The 27,028-nt window shown below is 42.2% G+C and overlaps 1 protein-coding gene across 1 annotated transcript in view; it reads left to right on the plus strand.

Moving 5' to 3' along the window:
• The window catches only part of XKR4 (XK related 4), a 271,531-nt gene extending 246,160 nt beyond the window's left edge, over positions 1-25,371 (plus strand). Inside the window, exons 4-5 of the mRNA XM_038766523.1 lie at positions 10,164-12,363; positions 21,132-25,371. Of these exons, the coding sequence (XP_038622451.1) occupies positions 10,164-11,110 (947 nt within the window). The 3' untranslated portion in view covers positions 11,111-12,363; positions 21,132-25,371. The remainder of the gene's footprint in view (positions 1-10,163; positions 12,364-21,131) is intronic.
• The last annotated feature ends 1,657 nt before the right edge of the window (positions 25,372-27,028 follow it).

Genomic DNA, 27,028 nt, shown 5'->3' on the forward strand with positions numbered 1-27,028 from the left:
CAGGTTGGGCACCATCCCTGTCCCACATGGGGCTCATTAGAGAAGCAGCGTGGCTCAGTGGAAAGAGCATGGGCTTTGGAGCCAGAGGTCATGGGTTCAAATCCCAGCTCCGCCAATTGTCAGCTGTGTGACTTTGGGCAAGTCACTTAACTTCTCTGGCCCTCAGTTACCTCATCTGTAAAATGGAGATTAAGACTGTGAGCCCCCCATGGGGCAACCTGACCACGTTGTAACCTCCCCAGCGCTTAGAACAATGCTATGCACATAGTAAGCACTTAATAAATGACATTATTATTATTATTATTATTATTATTATTAAATAGGAGAAAGAGCAGACATTGAATCCCCATTTTACAGATGAAAAAACTGACCAGTGCTTAGAACAGTGCTATGCACATAGTAAGCACTTAATAAATGCCATTATTATTATTATTATTATTAAATAGGAGAAAGAGCAGACATTGAATCCCCATTTTACAGATGAAGAAACTGAAGCCTAGAGAAGTTAAGTGACTTGCCCATGGTCCCACAGCAGGGAAGTGGCAGAGCTGGGGTTGGATCCCAGGCTTCCTGACTCTCAATCCCATATACTTTCCACTAGTCCAAGCTGCCTAATTGCCCAAGGAATGAGAGTCCTTCCAGATTCAGCACCTTCTGGAATCATCCTGATAGCCCTCCTCCCACCCAGCCCTGTGGAGCATTCTTCAAGAATACCAGTTGCTTTCCAAGGAAATACATAGAAGTGGGGCTCAGGGGGAGAGGAGAAGGAAGGTGGGATCAGGAGAAAACTTGGAGCTTGCACTGAAGATTAAAAACAGGAAAAAAAGCACCTCATTTAGGGGGTTTATATACTGGCTTTGGAAGTTCCCCCATGACTAGAACCCAGTGAATGAATAGCATAACTTAGCCTTCCCTGCAAGGCTTGAATATCTAGGTTCATCTTTTTGGTTCTGTAAAGTGAAAGTTGCTTCTTAAGGAATTCTCCATGGAAAGAGTCCTCACTTTAGAAATCAAAGGCACTTCCGTCCCTCTGGTTTCAGGCAGTTACTCCCCAGGCAGTGAATTTTCACAATCCTGATGGATCCCATAAGGCAGTGAAGGGTCCAGAGGCTCCTGTGCAACCTGAAGCTGAAGCCTCAGTCTGAAGATGTGTGCCTTTCATAGCAGTTATCAACATTGCACCCTAGAACGGGAAAGTGGGTGTTATCTGTTTACTGGGCAAGTTTAAATTTCTTCCCCTTAGATCTTAACCAACTTTTTGTTCATTTGATTGATCTCCCTAATTGTCATAACTTTGTACCTTTTTTTAAGTGGCATTTGTTAAGCGCTTATTATGCGTCAAGCCCAGTTTTAAGTGCTGGGGGAGATACAAATTGAACAGATCAGATACAGTCTCATCCCACTTAGGATTCGTGGTCTGAATAGGAGGGAGAGCAGGCATTGAATCCCCACTTTGCAGAGGAAGGAACTAAGGCACAAAGAAGTTAAGTGAACTTGTCCGAGGTTACACAGCAGGGAAGTGGCAGAGCCAGGATTAAAACCCAGGTCCTTTGACTCCCAGGGTCTTTCCATTAGATTGTGCTGCTTCTCAATACCTGAATTATTCCCCGCCCCCAACCCTCTGCTACCATGCAGGACATCAGCAAATCAGCCCCAGAAATCTATTTTAGTCCATTTTAACATGCACCCAGCATTGTATTTTCTTGTAACTTTTGCTCAACAAGCTTTCATTACTGCCTATTACACCCGTCGTTTGTAGGACATCTGGAGCCTAAATTGAGGGGGTTTTCTTTTCCCATAAAGCATGTCTCTCAGACAGTCTCGCAGCCCTGAATCCCAATTACTCTGTATAAAACTCAGATAATTTAAGTTCCTAGTTCAACTCTCTGAACCTCCTAAATCTGCAGAATTGGACCATAAATCCCGGGAAGCTTTCTCAAGGGACTCCTAGGACTTCTTGTTCCCAGCTGGGCCACAAACTTCATGGCACAACAACAGACATTATTTCACAGTATTTCAGGATTTGCAGCTGAAGCTGAACTTGCAGGGGGAAGGGAGAGCAGAAAATACCGTGGGCTGTTGCCTAAATGTTGGAGCATCAGAGGCTCGGCAGAACCTGACTGACCCCTTGAGATGCTGGGAAAATCTTAGTGGACTGGTACCCCCGTGAGCCGAAATGAGTTGGGTCTGCCGCCGAGCGGCAACAATACTACCCAGTCCGCGGTATTCATTGAGCGCTAACTGTGTGCAGAGCATTGTTCTAAGTACCTGGAGCCAGTTCGGCGAGCGATGGAGAGATTTGCTTCTCAATCCTTCCCTCCCCTCTCAGATCCTAAGCATTCATGGCCAGCATTTCCCAGGAATGAATTCCAGATTAGTCTGGCCCTGAGTCTCGGGTTTGACTAAAGGTTGGGAGGAAGGTTTCTAGCATTCTCATTTTTTTCCGGAACCCCCGTGCCCCGTGTATCATGTTGTTGGCAGCATTGCTTATGAGAAGCAGCGTGACTTAGTGAAAAGATCACGGGCTTGGGAATCAGAGGACGTGGGTTCTAATCCCGGTTCTGCGTGACCTTGGGCAAGCCACTTAACTTCTCTATGCCTCAGTTACCTCGTCTGTAAAATGGGGATTAAGACTGTGAGCCCCACGTGGGGCAGCCTGATTATCTTATACCTTCTCCAGTGCTTAGAACAGTGCTTGGCACATAGTAGGCACTTAACAAAAACCGTCAGTATTATTATTATTATTCTGCATTCCTAGAGAAGATACCAAAGAAGGCATTGGTCCCCAGTTAGCCCTCTTCTTGGGGGTTGCGTTGGGTGGATCTTTGTGTTCCTTAGGACATTTTCAGTAGGGTGCTGGAGCTCTGGGTGCTGAAGAGCTTTCTGAGATCTTTTTTTGTCAGGCCTTTTCTCCCTAGTCCCACGCTCCATCGAATCCTTTATTCCAGCAAAAGGAAATGGACAGCCCTGCTCCCAGTGTGGGAATATGCCAAATCCTTTGACATTGAACTGTCTTGTACAAAGTCAGATAAATGGTCGCGCTGTGGTGCGAAGGGAAAGCAGAAACCCGTGGATCAGCAGGACACAACTAGGTGGCATATGTAATGCATCAAAGTGGCATTCATTGCGACTGGGTGGCTTTGGTTGGCTCAGGAACAGTGCAATTCAGTCAGATTGCCTACAGAGCCCTTCTTCTCAGAACTTCAGTACCTTCTCTGGTTAGTCAAGTCCTCTCAACCTGAGGGGCTGCTTACAAGACAAAGCCCAGAAAGAAAGAATAGTTGCATCTTTGCCACTTTACATGCTCTTAACAGCAGAAGCTGCTCCAGTTCCTTTTATTCTGGACTGTGTTCATGGCTTGCACGTGCAGTGGAAAGTACACAACAGACAATGCGTGTCCTCGGCACCGGGGCGGGGAAGACATGCAAGCACTCAAGAGAAAGAACTTTGGAAATGCCCAGTTGAATTCAGCAAGTCCTTATTCTATTTTTTCAAAGTGCATTAGTTACTCACTGGCAATTGCCTTTTAGGTCCTCCTGCCTGTGTTTTTTAATGTATTAAAATTAACATAAATTGTTAAGAAAGTAAAACAGAAGGCTTTTCAACGCTGCATTTTCCAGAACTGTGCAGTCTCTGGGCATGCTGAGTCCCCTCGAATTACCCAGTGTGAGTGGTGTGTATTATTGATGGAATCTGGGTGGGTAATAGAGACAATTGAGCTGAGCCGGTTTGTTCAAGGAGCAGAAAAAGGAGCCACATTATTACAATTGCTAAGTCATAATTAATACAGCATCTACTTTCTCTCTGTAGGGATGCTACCAGTGACCCATTTCTTTTTCTTTTCATTAAGGTGTTGCACTTGTCTTGATAAGTATGTTACAAAAATACAAGAAAAAAGACCCACCATCACTTTGTGTCTGGGTGATTCCCTGAAATGTGTGCCTTTCTTAGATCAGTGAGCTAGTGCAATCAAAATGAGAATGTCCAAGTGAGTAGGAGATTCTGCTTGGAAAAAGGAACCAGCGAAAGTATTTCTAAGATTTTTCTGACAGTGTGGTAAGACATTAAAAAGGTAAACCCTGGTGGAGTTCAATATATTTTTTCCTTGTTTCTATTGATTGGGTAAGGAGTTGCATTTTTGTATGGCTGTGTATTTAGAACTTTTCCATGATACTTTCACCTGCCTTAGAAGCAGTCAGCTCTCCATACCATTCAGCACTTATACTGCTAGAGAAAATCAGAAAGACAAACTAACCCCCGCTCTCTCCCCGACTGTGTACATAGCTGAGGGATAGATGGGTGTAGCTTAAGTGCTTTCCCTGGCTTTCTTTGAAAGAAAGAAGAATTTGTCCCCTGGTGCGCCATCCAATATACTTCAGGGGCTTACTCTAGGGCTGCTTTATTTTGAGCTCCTGTGATTGCTAGGATTTTGTGAGGAAAAGGGATATTTTAGCCATCCTTCTTCCCACCGGCCCTCCCTGGAAGATGTCATAACAAAGTAAATGCCTGTATAGCAAACAATTGAGCTAAGAAAAGGAAGGGGAGATCAATATACTGTATAGGCAGCATACAGTCTTAGGATATTTCCCACTTGGCTTTGGGTTCATCCTATGTACTTTTTGGGCAAGTAAAACTGGCTAAAACCAGGAGCCTGTTTATTCAGTAATGTCAGAATGGATGTAAAAGGAATTGTGTCTTATGGTATTTGGATATATTTCCTTCCCTTTACATATGAATCTCTGTTTTCTTTAAAATTGGAGGGTAGGTTGTATTGGTATTGTCTGTATTTTCTGTATGTCTGCATATCAATTGTTTGATCATTTGTTTTTATTTTCATTTTTTTAAAAATACTGTTTTTTGAGATTTGTGCCCTCATTTCCTCATCTGTAAAATTCCATCTTTGATTTTCAGTATGCATAAAACAAGTCTCACCCAGCTTATCAGGGAATTCTCTTGGTTCTGCAGATATTTTGATCATTCATTCAATCATATTTATTGAGCGCTTACTGTGTGCAGAGCACTGTACTAAGCGCTTGGGAAGTACAAGTCGGCAACATATAGAGATGGTTCCAACTCAACAACGGGCTCACAGTCTAGAAGGGGAGACAGACAACAAAACAAAACACATAGACAGGTGTCAAAACCGTCAGAATAAATAGAATTATAGCTATATGCACATCATTAATAAAATAGAATAGTAAATATTTACAAGTAAAATAGAGTAATAAATATGTACAAATCTATACAAGTGCTGTGGGGAGGGGAAGGAGGTAGGGCGGGGAGGGGCAATTTTGATATTTTGATGTTTTGTACATGGACAGAACTGAAATTATGCATGGTCAAGAAGGAGGAAAGATTCAATCAATCATATTTATTTAGTGCTTACTGTCTACAGTTCATAGTACTGTGTACTAAGCGCTTGGGAGAGTACAAACAAGAATATAACAGACATATTCCTGCCCACAATGACCTGAGTCTTGAGTCACTTCACTTCTCTGGGCCTCAGTTCCCTCATCTGTAAAATGGGGGTTAAAACTGTGAGCCCCCCATGGGACAACCTGATCACCTTGTAACCTCCCCAGCGCTTAGAACAGTGCTTTGCACGTAGTAAGCGCTTAATAAATGCCATCATTATTATTATTATATTATAGAGTGGAAGGCAGACATCAATATAAATGAATAGATTACAGATATGTATATAAGTGCTGTGGGGCAGGGTGGTGAGTAAAGGGAGTAAGTCAAGATGATGCAGAGGGAGTGGAACCTCAGAAACAGCTAAGACCATGCAAACAAAACAATCTCTGACCCTATCCTCAACCCATTACGGTTGCTAACTGCTGAGAATAACTTCTACCAACAATGTGTCTAAAAACTACTGATATTCAAACTGTTTTTTCTGACATAATTCAAGATGGTAATTTGGGCATCACTTCTGGAATCTATCTGGCCTAAAGCTAGGCATGCTGAGGGCCCAGCAGGAGGTTGGGAGGGAGGGGACATTGACTTGTTTTTATGGACTGTCTGTGAATTTACAGATGGTGGGCAACTCTAATAATAATAGGGATGGTATTAGTGAAGCCCTTACTATGTGCCAAGCACTGTACTAAGCACTGGAGTAGATACAAGATAATAAGATCAAATCCAGTGTCAATCCTTCACTGGGCTCACAGTCTAGTAGGATGGAGGACAGTTATTGGATACCCATTTTACAGATGAACAAACTGAGGAACAGAGAATTGACTTGCTTAAGGTCACAGCAGACAAGTGGCAGAGCTGGGATTAGAATTCAGATCCTCCGACTCCGAAGCCTGTGCTCTTTTTCTCTAGGCCACAATGCTTCCCAGGTAGCTCGGAGAACAGGGATCGGAGTTGGAGGTGGCGGAGGGGAGGGGGGTCTGCCCAGCCTCAAACAGCTCTCTCCTGGATCTCCCAAGACTTGGTTGATTTTCATGGCCCAATCCTCCACTCCCACATTTCCCCAAAACCATGGTCATCTGCCACTTCCCAGGCTGACCAAATGCAGAACCTGCAGCTCCAGGATTTGGCACATCTCCATATTGCCATGGCTGTAGGATCCCACTTAATCAATCAGTTGTATTTACTGAGCACTTACTGTGTGCAGAGCACTGTACTAAGCACTTGGAGGAGTCTGATATAACAGAGTTGGTAGACACGTGCCCTGCCCACAGTAAGTCTACAGGCGGGAGTTGGGGAAGGACTTTTAGAGATATGATCTTAGTAAGGTTTTGATGATGGGGAGAGCAGTGGTCTATCATTTATGAAGAAGGATTTCCAGGCCAGAGGGAGGCTATGGACGAGGGGTCAGTGGCGAGTTAGGTGAGATCAAGGTTCAGTGAGTAGGTTGACTTTAGAGGAGTGAAGTAAGTGGGCTGGGCTGTAGTAGGAAATGAGCGAGGTAAGATTGGAGGGGGCAAGCTGATTGAGTTCTTTAAAGCTAATAGGAGTTTCTGTTCGATGTGGAAGTGGATGGGCAACCACTGAAGGTTCTTGGGGAGTGGGAAAACAGGGACTGAATGCGTTTGTAGAAAAGTGATCTGGGAAGCAAATTGAAGTATGCACTTGGGAAAAGAGGGAGAGGGACACACAAAGTCCCAGCTCCACCTGAGAGAGCAGAAGAAAACTCATTCCTCACCACCCAGCAGTCCTCACCATCTAGCAGCCAGGCAGTGAAACCCCCAAATTTCTCACTAAAAAAAAATCCATCAGTGCATTGAAGTGGAAATGCACCAAAACATTCACAGGGAAACACATATGGACACGCACATACTCGCAAACACAGAATGACACAGAGAAAAACACATGGGAGAGATAGACAGAAACTGAAACACCCAAAGACAGAGAAAGATAAAATGGAAGAGCATGGCTGTTTAAGTAGGAAGGACAAGTACACATATATATGCAAAAAAAACTAATTAAAATGAGACCCAGTGATCCTCAGAAGGTGGCATTGTAATAAAATATAGGGCTATCATTCCCTTTTATATCTTGCACCCATGGTTTTAATAAATGGTGTATACTTCCTTCACCTTTATTACTTCTTCTCTGCCTCCCCTTTTGCCCTGACTCTCCTCTTTACACTCTTCGCTTCTGAGTTTGTTTCACAGTAGCTTTGGATGCTTTCTCATTATTGAGAAGTTAAATTACATGAAACGGCCAGGTTCTCAAGTGGACTACTTTCTCACCGAAAAAGTTGACCTTTGAGTATTATAAAACCTCTAGATGCGAATTCATCATAATGAATGATTTTATACTTGCCAAAGTAAAACTAAAAGTCGAGGCCTGACTCTGCCCAGGGCCAAGGGTATTTTTGAAGAAGATTTCTTTGTGGAAAATGTTTGTTTCTATCCAGGGCCTATTCAGGACAAACAACCCTTTGTACCAAACAAATAACTAGTGGGCTACCAAGGTGAAGTAAATAATAATGGCTTGGCAACCCTGTACCACAGGTCCTGTGTAAAATCCTAACTTGGAAGTTATGTCAGCATGTCCACCTGACTGCAAATAGTTTTTCAGGTTTTTCCAACCCAACTCCTGCTGCCACCCTGGAGGTTTTCATGGCAGACTCCTAATGAAGCTGACTGGTAATAGCAAGGAGAAGCCAACACCCCCTTAGGAGCAGCTGTCAATCAGATGGGCTTCTGTACTAAGCGCTGGGGTGGATACAAGCCAGTAGGGTTGGACACAGTCCCTGTCCCATGTGGAAGCTCACAGTCTCAATCCCCATCATTTTACAGATGAGGTAAGTGAGGCACAGAGAAGTCAAGTGGCTTGCCCAAGGTCACACAGCAGACAAGTGGTGGAGTCGCAATTAAAACCCATGTCCTCTGACTCCCAAGCCCCTGCTCCTTCCATTAAGCAACGCTGAGCCCTGCTACAATGATGGTTTGATGGTTTGATTGATTAGTTGGTTAGTTCCCTTAGTGAAGAGCAGCCTGCAGTGCCAGTGTTAGACTCGGGCATGGGAAGAATGCTGGTGGCAATAGATGCTTTTATTCCTGTGATGAAGCCCTTAAGATGTCATAGGTGTGTCTGTAAATCTGAAGGGGATGAACTCTCAAGTCAGAATGATTTCATGCTAAACCGCATTTCTCCTATCTGACAGACTATTGCTAGAAAGTGATTTTCAGATTTAAGAAGCCATTTTGGACTGTAAATCTGTCAGAGTGCAGAGATTGTGAGATCATGAGTACTTCAAGCTGACCAGTGTTGGTCCAGACCCAGAGGTTTGGGGTCTTGGCAGGTTATCCTGCCCGGTCGAGGGATGACCAGGGGCCTGGTCATTTTACCTGTCCATAAACCCAAGCTGGGTCCGGAGACTGTGAGGCAAATGGAATTTTAAAGAACATAAGGCCGTGGCAGGTTTTACATTCGTGATGACATTTAGCTGCTGAACACAGTGACACCAAAACCATTGATAATAAATTCTCATCTGTAAGTTCCAGTAAATCAGTGTGAGCATTGTGTGGAACTGAAACTTGATATGGGGAACTTAGAGTCCAAAAAGAAGGCAGCACAAACAGCGGGTGATTTTTCAAGTATTTTCCAAGAGGAAGAAGAAATGGTAAAGTAAATGGATTTACATAGCCAAGGGAAGAGAAGTTTGTGTGTGGCCACAGGGCAGGGAGGAGGGAACTTAATTTGGTTATTTGAATAATGGTGGAATTTTGTGTGAGCGTCCGTAGCTGTATTGATGTCTGTCTCCTCCACTCTAGACTGTAAGCTTGTTATGGGCAGGGAACAACACTGTTTATCGTTGTGTCGTACTTTCTCAAGTGCGACACAGTAAGCACTCAGTAAATACAAATGAATGAACAGAGGTTTCTGTTTGCCCAGAGGATAGGACAGGAAGGAAATGCAGTAAATTGCAGCTGGGTGGGGGCGGTTAGGTTAGAGAGTAAGAGCTTCTTGACTGAGCTGTGAGATAACAAGCCTAATTCCAAAAATCTCCTTCTGTCGGGAATTTTAAGAAAGAGGTAGACATTGATGCTTCTGAGAGGATTTGCTGGAGAGTCACTCAAGGCAGAGAGATGGACTAGGAGATATCCTAGGGTGCCTTTACATGAGTCTACATGTAAATAATCAATGGATTCATACTAGATTTCTTTGGAAGTAAAGTAATAATATAGTAGTAGTTAAATACTACTATTGCTTATTGAGTGCCTATTAAATGTTATGCTTTGTGTTAAGCACTTGGTAAGTACAACAGAACCCCAAAACCACATTCCCTATGCACAAGGGCCTTAACCTCTAAAGGGTAAAACAGACAAGAAATCGCACGAGTGCTGAGGCTGGGCATAAATCAATCTTCTCACTTATCCAAATGCAAAACGTGGCTGAAGTGATGGTAAGAATTAAGGTACTGATAATTAGTCAGGGAAGATATGTGGATGAGGTGAGAAGGGCTGAAACAACCGCTTGCTGGATTTCTTTCATTAAGTGGAGTGTTTCATGTAGTATTATCTTACGTTTTTAAAAATGGGGCACCAGGAGGTTAAGTAACTTAACCACAGGCATCCAATGGCCAAACCAAGCTAGGCCGTCCATCGTCATTATTCGTACCCGGTGTTCAGTTCCTCCGGCCTTGCCGTTGTCGTCACAGCCTGTATCTCTTTGCTGAATGCGGTTCCCGTTTGTTTCCCCAGGTCTCACTGCCGCAGCCTCCCTCGTGTCCTTGGCGTGGGCCTTGGCCTCTTACCAGAAGGCTCTCCGGGACTCCCGCGATGACAAGAAGCCTATCAGTTACATGGCCGTCATCATCCAGTTTTGCTGGCATTTCTTCACCATTGCCGCCAGAGTCATCACTTTTGCCCTCTTTGCCTCAGTTTTCCAGCTGTACTTTGGGATTTTCATAGTCCTGCACTGGTGCATCATGACCTTCTGGATTGTCCACTGTGAGACGGAATTCTGCATCACCAAGTGGGAAGAGATCGTGTTCGACATGGTGGTGGGGATCATCTATATCTTTAGCTGGTTCAACGTCAAGGAAGGAAGGACACGCTGCAGGCTCTTCATTTACTATTTTGTGATCCTTTTGGAAAACTCTGCCTTGAGTGCCCTCTGGTACCTCTACAAGGCCCCACAGATCGCGGATGCATTTGCCATCCCAGCACTGTGCGTGGTGTTCAGCAGCTTTTTAACGGGCATTGTTTTTATGCTGATGTACTATGCCTTCTTTCACCCCAACGGACCCCGATTTGGGCAGTCGCCAAGCTGTGCTTGTGAGGACCCTGCGACTGCCTTCACTCTGCCCCCAGAAGTGGCCACGAGCACCCTGAGATCCATTTCCAACAACCGCAGCGTGGCAAGTGACCGGGACCAGAAATTTGTGGAGCGGGACGGGTGCACCCCCGTCTTCCAGGTGAGGCCCACCGCCCCCTCCACTCCATCGTCCCGGCCGCCAAGGATTGAAGAATCAGTCATTAAAATCGACCTGTTCAGGAACAGATATCCAGCGTGGGAGAGACACATATTGGACAGAAGCCTCCGGAAGGCCATCTTAGCTTTTGAATGTTCCCCTGCTCCTCCGCGGCTACAGTACAAAGACGACGCCCTGATCCAGGAGCGCCTGGAGTATGAAACCACGTTATAAAAACGGGATGAACTTGGAGGTGCTGAAATGTTGCAGCCCGAGCTGAGGGTGGACAGAAGGGCTGTGGCAGTAACAAAACTTCATCCTAAGGGAGAGCGGCGGGGTGGAGCGCTGCCGGTCTGGCCGACATCACGGTTGTCCTTTGAGCTGTTGACCGCAGAGGGTCTGCTGCGGGACTTTTTCGAAGCAGCGGCATCGCCTGAGAGACGCAGTCACGTCCCCAGTCGCAGCTCGTGACTTTTCGCTGCGCCCGAACTCCTGCACAGTTCTTTCAATCCATCAAAACCGTAGGAAGGTTTATGGGGAAAACCTGCCTATAACCAATGGGATATTTTTAAGAGGGTAACTGATATTTGTGTAGACACATAGTCATCTCTCCCACTCCATCACACATACATACGCACACGCACGCGAGCGTGCACACACACAGACACACACACACACAGCCTTCTGTCAAAATGGGCAGCATGCCAATACAAAACTCTTTTCCTGAAAAAATGAAACCAGATTCTCGAGACTCCTGAAAACAAACCTCTACTGTGTGGAATAGATTTGCAAATTGCTTAACTGAAAAAAAATATATGTGTGTGTGTGTGTGAATCTACCAGGGGGCTGCAAACAAAAGCCTGTTTACACAAGTGTTCATATGGATGGAATGGTTAGTTTTCTATGAAATTCAGGATTTATTTTCACTTAAAAGTTCAGTTGAAAGCATCCTTCTTTGAGAGAAATCCTATGCAGTACGTTTGTGACTTTCAAAAAAAAAAAAAGGCGCTCTAGTACTTAGTCATGTAAATCAAATGGTAATCATGGTTCAGTATTCAATTGCAAAAAAAAAAAACAAACAACAAAAAAAAAACGAAGAAGAAGAAAAAAAGGCAAAATTGAAAGCCTGGGTTCCACAACCTCTGGAGACCAGGTTTAGTTGGTAAGGGGCAAAAAGCACCTGGAAATGAATACTTGGAAGCCACTTCAGGGCTGAGAATACATGGCTCTGAGTGTCACGTGTGACCTGGTGCGAATCAAGAACGTGACACGCCATAACTTCTAGTGCCAAACATTGCAGAACTACAAGACTGATATTAAAACCTGAGGGATTGAGAATGAGTGGCATGACCCCTTCACAAGCAGGAAGCAAGAAAAAATGATGAAGTTCTCCAAGTGTACAGACAGCTTGTGTTTCGGTTGTTTTTATTTAACCCCCACCTGAGGTGAAAGTGATGTGTCTTTTAGAGGCTTTGAGCCACTCATTAGTAAGTATGAGCAGAGAATTCCAAGACACATGCAAAGAGGACGAGTCCTGTGAACTGATTCAAGATTCGTTGATATCCAAGTGTCTTCAAATCACTTGTAAAATTCTGTGCTTGCAACAGGTTTCTGGGTTTAAAACACCTCCTGGCAGGGTACAAATGTTAATCTTTCCATTCCACAGTCTCTCCAGTGGTGCTCTAAGTTGTCTTAAAGGTGCAGGTCATATTTTGATAGTTTCCTCTTAAACTGGTGCAGAGCAGAATGGCACATGGATTGTTTCAATATTTTTGTAACCAAAATCTGGTTTGGGAAGGTTTTACTTTTTATAGAACCTGTAATCTTTTCAATCCACCTTCTGCTCTTCTAATACCTTGGCATTTCCAAAAGTGCTCCACAAATTACAGCAGTTGGTCTCCTCTACAGATTGATAAGCATATGTTTCTCCTGAAATAGTTTTGTTTTTCATTATCAGAGTCGCAGGAATAACAGGCATAGATATTTTTAGAACATCAGATAAAGTTTAGATAAGGCACCAAAGCTCTCCAAGAAAAATAATTTTCTGTATAACTGCTTTGGTCCATTTTCTACAAAGCAAGCCATAGTTGAAGACTTTAAAAAAAAAATTTCCAGTTCCGTGACTCAACGGTCAAAAGTTGCTGAGGGAATTTATTCCTTAACCTGGCTATAGGGTGGTCAAGTATCCCCAAAGCTGTGGTCTACACCCTGCTACTTTAGCCCCTGCATGCGTTTTTCTCTTCATTCCAGAAGCCATTTGTAATAACCCGTACTTATTCATCAATAAAACTTCAACTTTGATTGTGATGCTAATGGACTAACCCCTCCAAGCAAAATCTGTGCAAAACAGCAGTAGCCTGCTATGTCAGTGGGATCAAGGCATTGTGAGCATTTGAACAATCCGGGGGGGCTGCCAGGAATGGAATTATTGATTGTGTTTTACCAAAGATTAGGGCTTAAAGAGTCACTCTGAAATCAATCAATCAATCATATTTATTGAGCGCTTACTGTGTGCAGAGCACTGTACTAAGCGCTTGGGAAGTACAAGTTGAAAGATCAAAGGTACAAAAGTGCAAAATGGCATTTACCTTTTTTTTTTCAATCATCCAAAAATCACCCCCAAAATGACAGTTTGGAAAGAATGTGCAAAAGGAAAAAAGTATAAAACTTGTACCCGCAGCACAAGTGTCTAAATATCTGAGGTCCAGTCTAGCTGCCCCCCTCTCATACTCCTTGTGCCTTATGATAATAATAATAATAATGGCATTTATTAAGTGCTTACTATGTGCAAAGCACTGTTCAAAGCACTGGGGAGGTTACAAGGTGATCAGGTTGTCCCACGGGGGGCTCACAGTCTTCATCCCCATTTTACAGATGAGGGAACTGAGGCCCAGAGAAGTTAAGTGACTTGCCCAAAGTCACACAGCTGACAATTGGCAGAGCTGGGATTTGAACCCATACCCGCTGACTCCAAAGCCCATGCTCTTTCCACTGAGCCACGCTGCTTCTCTGTGATCACATTAATCCTCTTCCCTCTCATCTGAAAGGGAAAATATTGACTTCTGAGTCCAAGGCCATCTGCAAGACCAAGGAAGTAGAGGTAAATCTCTCATTAACACTGGTCCTGGACTTCAGAATCAAACGGGAGATGGTGGAAGGGGAATGACAACTCTTTAAAAAACTTACCTTTGCTCAGGTGTTTACCGTCACCCTGACAGTAGACATTTATTGAGCACCTTCTTGCCTTTTCACCTCCCCAATACCAACGGTCCTGGAATTCCATTTCAGTAACTTTTTTTCTTTTATTCATTTTTTTTTAAAGCCAAGCTTTTGGGGAAAGGATAATCAGATTTTAAAACAAAAATTGCTACATTGCTTAAATGTTGGATTTTTTTCTCATCTGGTTTGAAATCCAGGTTGTCACCCAGCAAAAAAGCTAATGGACATGTGACATCTGTGCTATAAGAAACCTGTCAATTTAATGGTGAAAGAAAAAAATAATTCAACAACAACTCAAATTTTAAACTCCCAACTTGACTGTGTCCTAGGAAGCCTTAAGCATAAGATAGTAGAATAGCGGGCCAATGGATGTAAAAAGACACAGTAAATGTTGAGTGAGGATGAAGATAAAGAAATAGACCAGTAGTCTAGATTACCGTGACATTTCAACTGATGGCATTAGATGTACACAAGTTAATCACTGTGACTTAAACCTGAATATTGACTTGTAAGGGCTTAATAATCAGCACGTACAATTTCTTTCCTTGGTAGAAATAAATTGAATGACATATAATGAATGACTATCAAGAGGACAGGAAAAATTCATTCATTCAATCATATTTATTGAGCACTTACTATGTGCAGAGCACTGTACTAAGCTGAGTTCTTAGTGTCATACAGAAGTTTTATTTTGTTTCTCTCCTGAGTTGGAATTTTCACGAGAGAACCTATTAGTGACCATACATTATATGGGCCCTAGGTTTGTTTTTAAAAAATGTTGTTTATTTTCTAGAAAGGAGTGCTATTGCTCATGTTTACAAAACAATCATCCTAGTGAGAGAGATTCAAATGAAGGATTTTCTCATCTTTGACCTTGAACATTACCTTTTTTACCTGCCTCTTTTCAGTTTGTTTAAAACATTTCATAACTTTCAAGAGTAATAATTTAAAAACGTGGCTCCTCCATGGTTATCGGAGTTTCAGAAGCAGCTTAAACATAAATTATCTGCCACTTCCCCCTCCCCCAAATCCACATGTACGAACAGGATTCATTCATTCATTCATTCAATCGTATTTATTGAGCGCTTACTGTGTGCAGAGCACTGTACTAAGCGCTTGGGAAGTACAAGTTGGCAACGTATAGAGACGGTCCCTACCCAACAGCGGGCTCACAGTCTAGAAGGGGGAGACAGACAACAAAACAAAACATGTTAACAAAATAAAATGAATAGAATAGTAAATATGTACAAGTAAAATAGAGTTATAAATCTGTACAGATATATATACAGGTGCTGTGGGGAGGGGAAGGAGGTAGGGCGGGGGGATGGGGAGGGGGAGAGGAAAGAGGGGGCTCAGTTTGGGAAGACCTCCTGGAGAAGGTGAGCTCTTAGTAGGGCTTTGAAGGGAGGAGGAGATTTAGCTTGGCGGATGGGCGGAGGGAGGGCATTCCAGGTCAGGGGGAGGACGTGGGCCGGGGGTCGACAATGGGACAGGTGGGAACGAGGCACGGTGAGGAGGTTAGTGGCAGAGGAGCGGAGGGTGCAGGCTGGGCTGGAGAAGGACAGAGGGGAGGTGAGGTAGGAGGAGGCGAGGTGATGGACAGCCTTGAAGCCGAGAGTGAGGAGTTTTTGCCTGATGCATAGGTTGATTGGTAGCCACTGGAGATTTTTGAGGAGGGGAGTAACATGCCCAGAGCGTTTCTGCACAAAGATGATCCGGGCAGCAGCATGAAGTATAGATTGAAGTGTGGAGAGACAGGAGGATGGGAGATCAGAGAGGAGGCCGATGCAGTAATCCAGTCGGGATAGGATGAGAGATTGAACCAGCAGGGTAGCGGTTTGGTTTCTGACTTCCCCTCTGTGCTGCATCCACACATTTTTTGGCCACGCTCTCCTCTAGATGATTCTTCAGTGCATTTGGAGGGCTCAAGCCCTAACTTCCATGCCCACGTTCTGTTAAGCGTGCATAGCGGGTGCAGCGTCAGTTCAAGAGGGAACTGAAAGGCATGCATCCATCCACTTTATTTCAGGTTGAGTTCCTATAAGGAGTGCATTATGGAAATAATCACAACATGTGTCCATGAATTAACAGGCTTTGTGCTGTAATCACTAATTCTATAGTACAACTGTGTAGAATGTGGGTGGAATTGTATAAAAAACACAATGAGCCATTTAATTTTGCTAATTGTAGCAATTAGGCTACCTCACATGATGCCCGATCCCTCAGCATAAAGCCAAATGGAGTAAGTGGCAAGCAGCCATTTATGCAGCCGAAAAACATGTTCGGAAAACTACCTATGACGTTTAATAGGAATGTGCCATTTTATCATCCGTTTAAATCTTTAAACCATGTGCTCTGTGAGGGGAAGATCAGGAATAAATTTGTTTAAAGGCAGAAATTAATTTTTCATTTTCCAAAACTTTTCCACTCAGTTCCGTTTACTGAGTTGAATCTTCAGTTAAATCCATTCATTTGTTTCTTCAAAGGTTTAAAATGTAGTCCTCATTCAACAATGGTTCAGGCTGAAAAAGTGGCCTCATGACCAATTACGCCTAAAGCAAATTTTGTTAAAGGCAGTAAATCAAAACTTTAAATTGAATCCAGAAGAGGTTAGATTTATTCCTTCTTCTAGTTCACCATGGGACAGTTCTTCTCCCAAATCCCAGTGAAGATCCATTGTATAAATAAAGTGATGATGGTGAGTCCCACCTTGACTTTTTTTTTCATTTTTCAGGAATAGTCTCTTTCAAAGTGATCCCTGTATGGGTTCTGGTTGAGCTTTATTTTGTTCATTTTACCCAGACAGAAAAATATCTAGATCCCATCTGATTTCTCAGTGAGGTTACAACTGTTTCAGACAAATCAATCAAAAGCGACAGGCAAAATTTTTGAAGACACATATTGGGAAACAAACTATTCAGATGGTGATCTTTTTGTTTCCTTCATGTTAGGTGCATGCCATTTCCGAGCATTCTGTTGATTGAGAGGACTAAAATGTCACTTGTGACTATTTTGTGAAGTAGTTTCACAAAACTTTCCCCCATAGAAGTTATGATTAGATGTTTTCTCCCTTATGGCTGGGCATTTTTGAATGGAACTGTGAAGAAACAGAGGAGCGGACTGTTCATTAGTCCTCTTGAATCCTGAATCATGGAAAACATTCCTTTAATATCTGGAAAAAAAAGTGGAAGTCAGAAAAATATTTTATTGCTTTTCCTGAACCTGTGATGCTAGTCTATTGATCCTGTGGCAGTCCTAGTGGGTACTATTTCTGATGTGGGAGTGCTGCAGGAAGGTTATGACTTTTGGAAAGTAGGCTGACCCTGGAGTTTTCTCTTTTACACACGTGCACTCTCGTGCTCTCTCTTGCTTGCATGCTCTCATATTCTCTCGCTCTCATGTTTTCGCTCTCCTACACACTTTCACATGTTCTTTCACTCACTCTGTCTTGCTCTCACACTGTCACGCCCCTGCACACTCTCTCACATCCTGTCACTCTCATAATCTCACACACTTACATGATCTCTCATGCTCTCACACATACTCTCACACTCTCTCTTAATCTCTTTCTCTGCACTGTCTCCCACTTATGCCACCTCAATTCATGGCAGAGGCCGTCTCCCCTGGCACCGCTAATTTGGAAATAAAATTGGAAGTAGGAAGTCCTGGGGCCCAGCACTTTTTCCGGAGTATTTGTTACCTTCAGAGGCAGCAGAGGAAAGTGCTGAAGGAGGTAAGGGGGCATCTTCCAAGCTCCCTTGGGCATTTCCAGTTTACACCTGTGTTGGCAATGCTACCTGGGGAATGGGGGGAGAAGATAATCTATGGGCCCTCAGGGGAGCCACTCTGTCAATCGCCTTACTCCAGAGTTCTTATCATCACTTCCCCAGGTATCCCAGCTGCACAAAGTGTTGGCCTGGACAGAGAACTAGTGCTGGAAGTGTTTGAGGTGGACACCCAGCTGTCCAGAGACTTTTTACTGATGTCATGTCATGAAGATGGGGTCTCCAAATTGAAACAGGACGAGCATTGGTCCAGATGCAACATCTTCAGGACTGAGAACTCGCATGAAGCAATTGATTCTACTGCTATTGGCATCCTCTTGTCCCTGCCAATCAAGTTTCTGTTAAGACAGTGGGCACAGTAAGTCAGTAGGTGATCAGGGTTGCAGCACATTGCAATGCCGTGCAAGAATCTTTTCTTCAAAACCCATTTCTGGCCAAGCAATGGATAACACCATATACCAGCCATAACTGCCTTGGTAGCCACTGCAATTTTAGTTGTCCATGTTGGCCAGCTATTTTCAGGATTCCTGCTGAGCCTGTCCAGTACCCAAGTGGTTATAAGACCAAACGCCTTCACCACAGTAACCACCACAATGATGTGTGAATCAACCTAACGTGGTTACGTTCTAGGAACCACCTACAAACCTAACTGGAGTTTATTTATGTTAAGGGTCAGTCTTAATTACAGGGCGAATCTATTTGTAAATAGACCCTTTTTGATGCTATGCTATTTTTTAAAAGCTTTGTTTATTATCAAATGGGACAACCCAAAAACCCGATGAATTAAGCCACCTTCCATAATGTTTAACAAGATAAATAAATACAGTATAGTAATGAAACCCTACAAGTGTAAGTAGGCACAGCCAGACAAGGCCCCCCCCCATAAAAATGGAAAGTTTCATTGAAGAACAAGCTAGCTGCTTTCACAGCGAAGTAACCCTGGCCAATCTGTCTTTTGAAAGGTATAAGAATCATCACAGTATAGAAAGCACACACAATTAAAATGAAACATCTTCAGCCCATGATAGTCATATTAAAGCAATGCAAGCTCTCGCTTTTGGCAGTAGATCCCTGAGTACTGTCATCAGTTGGAAATTAAAGTTTACGGTGACTCCAAGACTCCAATGCAAGAAGTCTTTTTCCCTTGCTGGAAGGATGGGTTGACTTTCCACCAGGAAGCTTGGCATTTCTTGGTAGTTACTGACATTGGAACACAGCAGCTTTTTGCTGTAAAATGTAATTGGGAGCCAGTAATTTCTGATGATAATCTGGGCAGTTGAAAAAAGGCCAAAGCTAGGCCTTTTGACACATTGGATCATGGACTCATGTATCCAACACCAAGCCTCAAATCCAAGTGGCCATGGATTGGATTCATCCTCACAACAAATCTAAACTAAAGGTAGCCCTCCGTCATCAACTGATAACTCTCCCGTCTCTGATTCATTGTTCTACCTTTTACCTATCTGGAATTTCCTCCCCATTCAGTTTAACCAAATCACATCCTTCCCCGCCTAAAATATCACCTTCTTCAAGAGCTAGTCTCTGACTAATGTCTCACCTTTTCAGTCTTCTATCCTATCAGTCAGTTTAGGATTCATAAATATATATATATATATATATATATATATATATATGCATATATATATATCTGTTTGCTTATGGTAATTTATTCATAGTGCCTATTATTTATTCCCTTCCTCCTAGCTCTGGTGTGTTTGTCAATTTATATCTACCATCTATCCCAATTAGATTGTAATCTTCTTGAGGACAAGGGTCACTATTTTACTAATTTTGGATGCACTCAATAAATGCTGTTTTATAGTTATTATTGTTAATAATAATGATAATAACTGGTTAGTCTCTTCTTTGGGAAGTTCTTTGGGACTAGATTAAACTCTTAAAATGATTTAAATGAGAGGTTCTAGTTGAGGCCAAATGTTTTCTAGACTTGAAATTTTGTGGAGTATTTTCTTTGAGAATCCATTTTGTCATGCATCTTTAAGTTCCCTTTCATATTCCTTGACTACGTAGTCCTCTTAATGGCAGTTCAGGCAGCGGCTGGAGGTCATAGGTTCAGGGTGAATGGAGCAAAATAATTTGGAAGGATTAATTGGAAAATTTCACTTCAATCCTACATGAACTGCTAGTACTATTCAGTTCTATTAAGGTAGTACAACTATTGCTCACAGGATTTCTTTTGCTTATTTATGTATTCATGTGCTCAGAGTGCTGGTTAAGAAATCTAAAGACAATTTCTGATTTGACCTTGTGGGTGCTAAATCAAACATTTTGGCCTTGAGTATGCTATGTTTACATAAATTATCAACTCTAGTGAAGTAAACTGGTGAGATGGCATTTATCTGTGGGGCTAATTCCAGAGAAGTCAAACTTTTGGGTCTCTAATATTTTGCCATCTAGAGAACTAAATAAAGTCACTTCCTCACGAATAATTCACATAAGATCATCAGTGAGTAATCAAAATCTGCCATTTCTGCTTGGGTCATCTATATTGCAAATAGGAATGTCTTGTCCATTATGCTCATGAGGTACTAATGACTACACTTTAATACCTGGAATGTTTAAAATGCTATACCATGTTTTGTGCGGCTATTGAAAAATGAAATATTAAAACGATACTTCCGAAGAAACCAATGAACAATTAAAAGCCCAGATCAAGAATACCTCTAAAGGTGTTTGGAAAATACATAGTGGTTTGGGAATGTTATATATCCATTTGGCATTGGGATTTCCAACCAAAAGATTATACCTCCATTACTATTGGTACATTAACTTCTTTGAACTCTGACCTCTCCGTGGTTTAGGTGTCACTGTGTCCATTTATAAAGTAGCCCTGGAGCTAGTTTTTGTTGTTGTTTTATTGAGCCCAAAGCTATGGAGCAGTGACAAGATGGTCTTAGTAGATAAAGGGAGAGCCTTTAAAGGCTTAGAACTGAAGACATATGGTAATATTTACTCCGTGAAAGCCTGAGCTATTCAACTATTTTTAAAATCTTTAGAACGGGCTATTTATTTACCAAGTGTACAGAGCCCTGAGATGTACTGGAAACTTGGAAGAGCAAACATTTTTCAACATCTGAGTCAGATATCCTGTGGTGAGAAAAGTGAGATTTTTTTCTCTCCCTGATCAAGAGGAGGTGGACCACCAATAGGTTGTGAAATACATGCTCAGGTCCGACAAATCTGTGTATTTTCTGATTGATACTATTGATTCTTTTTTTTTTTTTTTACAGAAACATCTTGGAACTTGTCAAGCTTTACTCGAGGTGATTTGCAGTTAATTCAACAGACATTTTAATCTTGCATATTTGTGACTTGTAATATTGTAATCGAGCTACTCCAAGCAAACATTAATCAGTGAAAAAAGGAACACCACTTTCAGTTTTGTGCCATTCTGCGCCTAGGGCTGAAGCAAAAGACCTACATGAAATATAACACTAATAAATTCATGCTGCCTAATTTCTCATCATTCATGTTATGAATATGCATATTCTTCATTTGTTTTTGCAAGTAAGCACTGTTTTGGGGGAAATGGATTGTTGGGCAGCCAATTGCCTCATGATATCTTAATGGGATCCAGGCATTGTCTTTAAATTGAGCCAAATCCAGTAATGGATGTGAACACAAATCAATGTTTCCTATTTACAAGGTGCTGTGCATGAAAAAAGGTGCTGCCTTTAGTCCAGTTTTTAGGGCACAGTTATCAATCTTAAAATAGCCCATTTTTTAAAAATCAACTTGGACCTTGAAGGTAATATGGAACTACACTGCAGTTCTCTCCCTGGGACAAGACCATCCCAAGTCCAAGTTGTGGGTTTTGACTGTGGAGATGCTCACTGTCAAGCCCCATTCCATGTTTGTTTTGGGGGTATAAACTTCAGTGCCTAAGCTCATCCACATGACCTCTTTTGGATACTTAAAATTCACTTCAAATGGACAGCTCACCCATTCTTGCTTACTGTTTAAAATAACTATTTAGTTTGTCATCTAGAAGATATGTTCTTTTTTCTTCAAGAAAGATCAACACTATTGTTCGAAAGGGACTAGAACAGACTGAGATGATATCAACAAGAAACATGGAAGATGTTCACAGGTGATTATTCTTCATGAGCATTCCTGCCCTGAAATACTGGACAGGTTTCTAACTTGTTAGAGGGACAGTGTGCTGAACCCAATCCAGTGAAAGTCATCGTGCCCATCTTCAGGCTGGTCATGCAGTCTACAGAAAAATGAGCCGGGTCATTCTAAATTGTTACACAGAAGAGTCTCCTTAATAACATGGGCCCGTCATTAATGAAGAAACACCAAGAATGGAAAATGCCAAAAGCCTGAAGCTTCCTCTCAACCCTCTCAGTCACCTCTGGATCATTTGGACTAAAACACCATAAGGAAGTTGTATGCTCCAACCAATGCCAAGAGATGGGTTCTCCAGAAATATTTAATTGGTCCTTGGTCCAAGCTCTGAATTCAAGAAGGAAAAACAATGTTACTTCCCACCACGTTGCGTATTTTTAAATGTAAAGTCATTGATCGTGAAGTTGCCCCTACCATCCTACTTGAAGTGTCAGTCTAAGATAACTAGTTTTCTAAAAACCCAAAGTAACCAAGATATCCCCCAAATTCCTGTGAAACCACTTGATGTTTTTGACCGAGGTTAATGTCTGAGCAATAAAACCATCCTCTTAAAGGAGGTGCTGGAGGGGAGGACTACTCAAATTAGGCATCTAGAGAGTCTCCCAAAAAGGACACACCCATTTGTGGGTCCGCAACATTTGGCTTTCTTTCAGAGCAGTGATTCGAGAGAGCCATGACACTCCTCTGACTGTGGAGGTAGATATTTTCTTCCAAGAAAATCAACCTAGTAGAAACAGGGCATGAAATTTCTGGAAAAAGAGTTTGAAGATAATGACCTCAAATCAGAGGTAGCCTTATTCTATTCTGATAGGGAAGATTCCCCAGTGATAATTCTCCCTGGTCACTGACCCTCTGCTGCTATATGGCCTGGCATGCCAAGGACTCTGGGTGGATTTTAAGGCAAGCTATTCTAAGTTATTCTAAGTCACTTTTGCTTAAGAACATTTGTAATTTAATTACCCTAGATTTAAATAGTAATGCAATTCAGGGTTACCATGGCCTTATGTATCATCCTACTGTAAAGTTATCGCCACATCACAATATTCCTTTGTTTTCACTAAAGCAGGTTTACAATTTTAGCTGAATCCTTTAAACTGGATCTAGAGCCTGCCAATCCCCAAACCACTGTAATCCCTGATGAGAAAAATCACACAAGAAAAGTGAAGAGTTGAGGCACTTTCCAGAGAATTCACCCGACAGAGATACACTGGATCACTTTTGATGAATGCTCTACCTTTCCCTCAGTAACAAGGCTGTTCTTTCAAAATTATCCAGAAAATTAGCTAACTCTCCACTTCCCTATGCCTTCTGTGGGGAAGCTCTTTCTCACATCCTCTCAATGTTCTCCTGTTTGCAACCATAGTTGGCAGAGCAAATGAGCATTCCAGGTTGATAACATGTCTACAACAGATGAAATACATGGCTAAGTACTTATTTTGTTTAATGTCCGAACAGATCCCAGCTCCTGCTTAGTGACTCTAGTGATCCAACCTCATTTCAATCCAAATAAAGAAGAATTTGTTGGGGGGATGGGGGCGGTTGTTGTCGTTGTAGATGAATGAATCAGCCTGGTTTGCCTTAAGATCTCTCTTTGGGTCTTGTGGTAGAAAGGGCAATCAGTCTGTGATACTGAGTCGAATGTGTGCTTCCTGATTTACCCAGATGGTTGTAGCTGTTATTCTTCTTCCATTCCTCCCACCCCAACCTTGCCTGGACTGGGAATGGGGAGGGGGGTGGCAGGTAAAAAATGAAGTGTGAGCCAAATCTGAGAGATTCTTTGCCCATCTGGTGGATCCAGTCCAAGGACCATGCCAAGGTGAATCTGAAAACAGGGCTAGTAGCCATGGGTTCCTTCTTGAATGGTGGTGTCTACCCCAGCCAGTCCCTCTGAACGCATTGGGGAAGGTGCCAACGCCCAGGTTGCCCCATTGGGCTTGTTGAATAAAACAGAACTTTCGACTGAAACACCCCCTTTGAATAAAATGTGCTTGCCTGTTTTGGACATGCTATGAATGTTCCAGTCATGTAAAGGATGGAACTTCATTTCCTCATGCAGTTATCTACTGCCAAGTTCATTCATTCAATCGTATTTATTGAGCGCTTACTGTGTGCAGAGCACTGTACTAAGTGCTTATGTAACTTGCTGCTAAATAGTCTTTTGGAGTGGAGAAAGAGGAGTAAAAATCTTATAGCAAAGCGGCCTCTAATCCACTTGGCAATTAACTCAAATCATGTAAAATCAGTGGGTCTTTTGGGTTTAACATGTATGGGCCAAGGGCTTATCTAGCACTGAACATTTTTAGATCAACAACCCAGAACTCTTTCCTAATGGGAATTTATCCTGAAACAAGCATTTCTCTCCCCTCCACCGCCCCTAGATTTAGTTTTCTGGTTTGACCCTTTTCAGTACAAAATGCACTCAATAGGTCTGTCCTTCCCATTTAACACAAACTCAAAGTGTGCGACATTGTATTTTGATTTACCGGCAGGTTCCGGGAAAATAGGAAGCTCTAAAAGAAAACATCCTCTAGACTGTGCTGTTACCCCAATATTCATCTTGCTAATTTAACACCATTTTCAGGCCCTGCGAAGTAGGGGGATTTTAAAATGCTACTGGAGCAAATAGCAGTTTTTCCCCATTTAAAGAAATTCCATGTCTGAGTTGTTTTTTTTTCAAGCTGGTCCCTTCATGTTGAATGAAGCGTGAATGATTTCCTAATAGAGAAGCACTGAGAAACGGAAAAGGAATAATCAGAGGAGAATTCATTTTCCTGATGGGAGCCTTGAGATGTGTGTTCCGACTCTTGTACTGGATATACGTAAGTGATTTGAGAGCTCGTCTAATGCACGGTGCTGGAAATTGAGCCCTGCAGTCAGCTCTTCACAATGACCTTTTGGTATGGCTTTGCATTGGCAACAGTGGATAATTCTGCTGTATGAATGGTGCATTTTCCATTATTGACCATTCATCACTTGGCAGCGAACAGGTGAAGTTCAGAGCCATTTTTTCCGCACCCTGTGGCTTTGTATGTCTTCAGAGCTGGTCGCCCAGACCTTAATCGCGGGACGTGAAGGGTTTTCAGATATGCAAGGATTAGCTGAGACTGGATTTCCAAAGAAATGCCAAATGAGCAGGAGATACTTCAGGTTGGTCTGCCTTAGCTGATTCTGGCCAGTTTGACACAGTCCTATGGAGTGGGTAGATTAGTTTCACGTTTAGTTTCACATTGAATTTCAGATCGAGACAGTCCCTTGTCTAGAGGGATTTTCCTGCTGTGTGGGAGTTCAACCAATCAATCAATGGTATTTGTTGAGCGCTTACTGTGTGCAGAGCACTGTACTAAGTACTTGGGAGAGTACACTAACAACCGTTGGTAGACACATTCCCCGCCCACAAGGAGTTTACAGCCTAGAGACTGTAGTGATTCATCAGCAGGAATGGTAAACCTTAGGATTTCAATGTACAGTTTTGTAATTTGTGGTGGTTTTGTTTTTCTAAATCTGTTGTTGGACCGATTGCTATGTACACACCTGTTACTCCATAGAGTTAAGGGATGTAGGGATCATAACTGCATCTCACTACCCTACTTCAACTTGTAGTCCTTAAAATATTTTTATTCCTAAAGGCTCCTCACATTTATTGACAAGGGTGTCTGGTTGAATTGGCAACAAATGAGGTTCCACTCTATTAACAAAGATAAATTTCAGAAGCATTGCACAATATAAAAAGAAACACCCTTTTGCCCCCAGAATTGTTTTAGTATCTTACATGTCTGGATGGAATTTGTGGTTTTATAGTAAACCAAAAACACCTGCCCTATTTTTCAGACTGTTTCTTAAGGTTTATATTTTCTATGAAAAATAACCTTTCGCCTATGGGGTGTATTCTTCTCTCAGTGCAAGAACACATGATTCCCGGAATCACAGGCAGGGTATGGTCTGGAACCTATCCCCATTTGGACACTTACGGTGGCCTCGGAAAACTCATCCTCTGCCTCAATTTTCCCGTTTGTCAAATGGCGATAATAATACTTACCTACCTCATAGGGATGCTGTGAGGATTAATTAGTTAATGCTTGTAAAGTGCTTTGAAGGCGAAAAACACTGAAGTACTTGATGAGTATTATTATTAACAGTAATGGAAACTGAGCATCTAGAGGGGAATATAGCCGTAGTGGAGGTCTTGGAGTAGATAGTATTAGCAACATGACAGCAATAATTTATCAAGAAAAGAACAAAATTATTCTTCATAAAAGTAAAACCTTTCCGAAGAGGTGCTGTGTAGGCTTTTTTTTAATTGTCCACTTTTTAAGGGTAAGCTTGCCTTTTCATATTGATACACAGCAACTTCTATTTAACCTTGAAAAAACCTGAATTTGCAAATATGGTTTAAGTACATCCAGAGGTCTTGACTCTCCTGATACAATGTTGTCTGGATTCCCCACTAAACTATGATGCATTTTCATGTGTGATTCTCACTACCATTTGTAAGTGTGTGATACCATTGTGCGCTTTGGTGATTGAGCATGGGGTTTAAAATGCTTAGTGCAGTGCATTGCATCCATTTGATGATCAATAAGTACCGTTACTATTAAAACTGCAGTGCCTCCAAGATTCTGATTTTTCAGGCTTCTTAGCAGAAACCCACCACCTCTAAACAAGCTAACATTTGGATGTGCTCACCTAGTTTTGGGGTTGTTGGTTTGGGTTTTTTTTCCTCTCCCCAGATGATGTACCTCTCACTTTACCAACCCAATAAACAGTACACAGCACTTTTCTTTCCATACTGCAGAGTTACCTCATTTCTTTCAATATAACTACATTTCACTATTTTGGATAAAACTTGGACTGCCTTGCAAGTTTGAGAATTTTATGGGTTGATCCATAAGAGAAAACGTGAAAGAAAAGAACAGAAAAAAAAAAGAAAAGCATATCCAATTTAGTAAAACATTTCTTCATGTTCTGTCTTGGGAATTTTTACTATGATGTATGGGGA

Source organism: Tachyglossus aculeatus, chromosome 25 (genome assembly GCF_015852505.1).
Source record: "Tachyglossus aculeatus isolate mTacAcu1 chromosome 25, mTacAcu1.pri, whole genome shotgun sequence".
Classification (NCBI taxonomy): domain Eukaryota; kingdom Metazoa; phylum Chordata; class Mammalia; order Monotremata; family Tachyglossidae; genus Tachyglossus; species Tachyglossus aculeatus.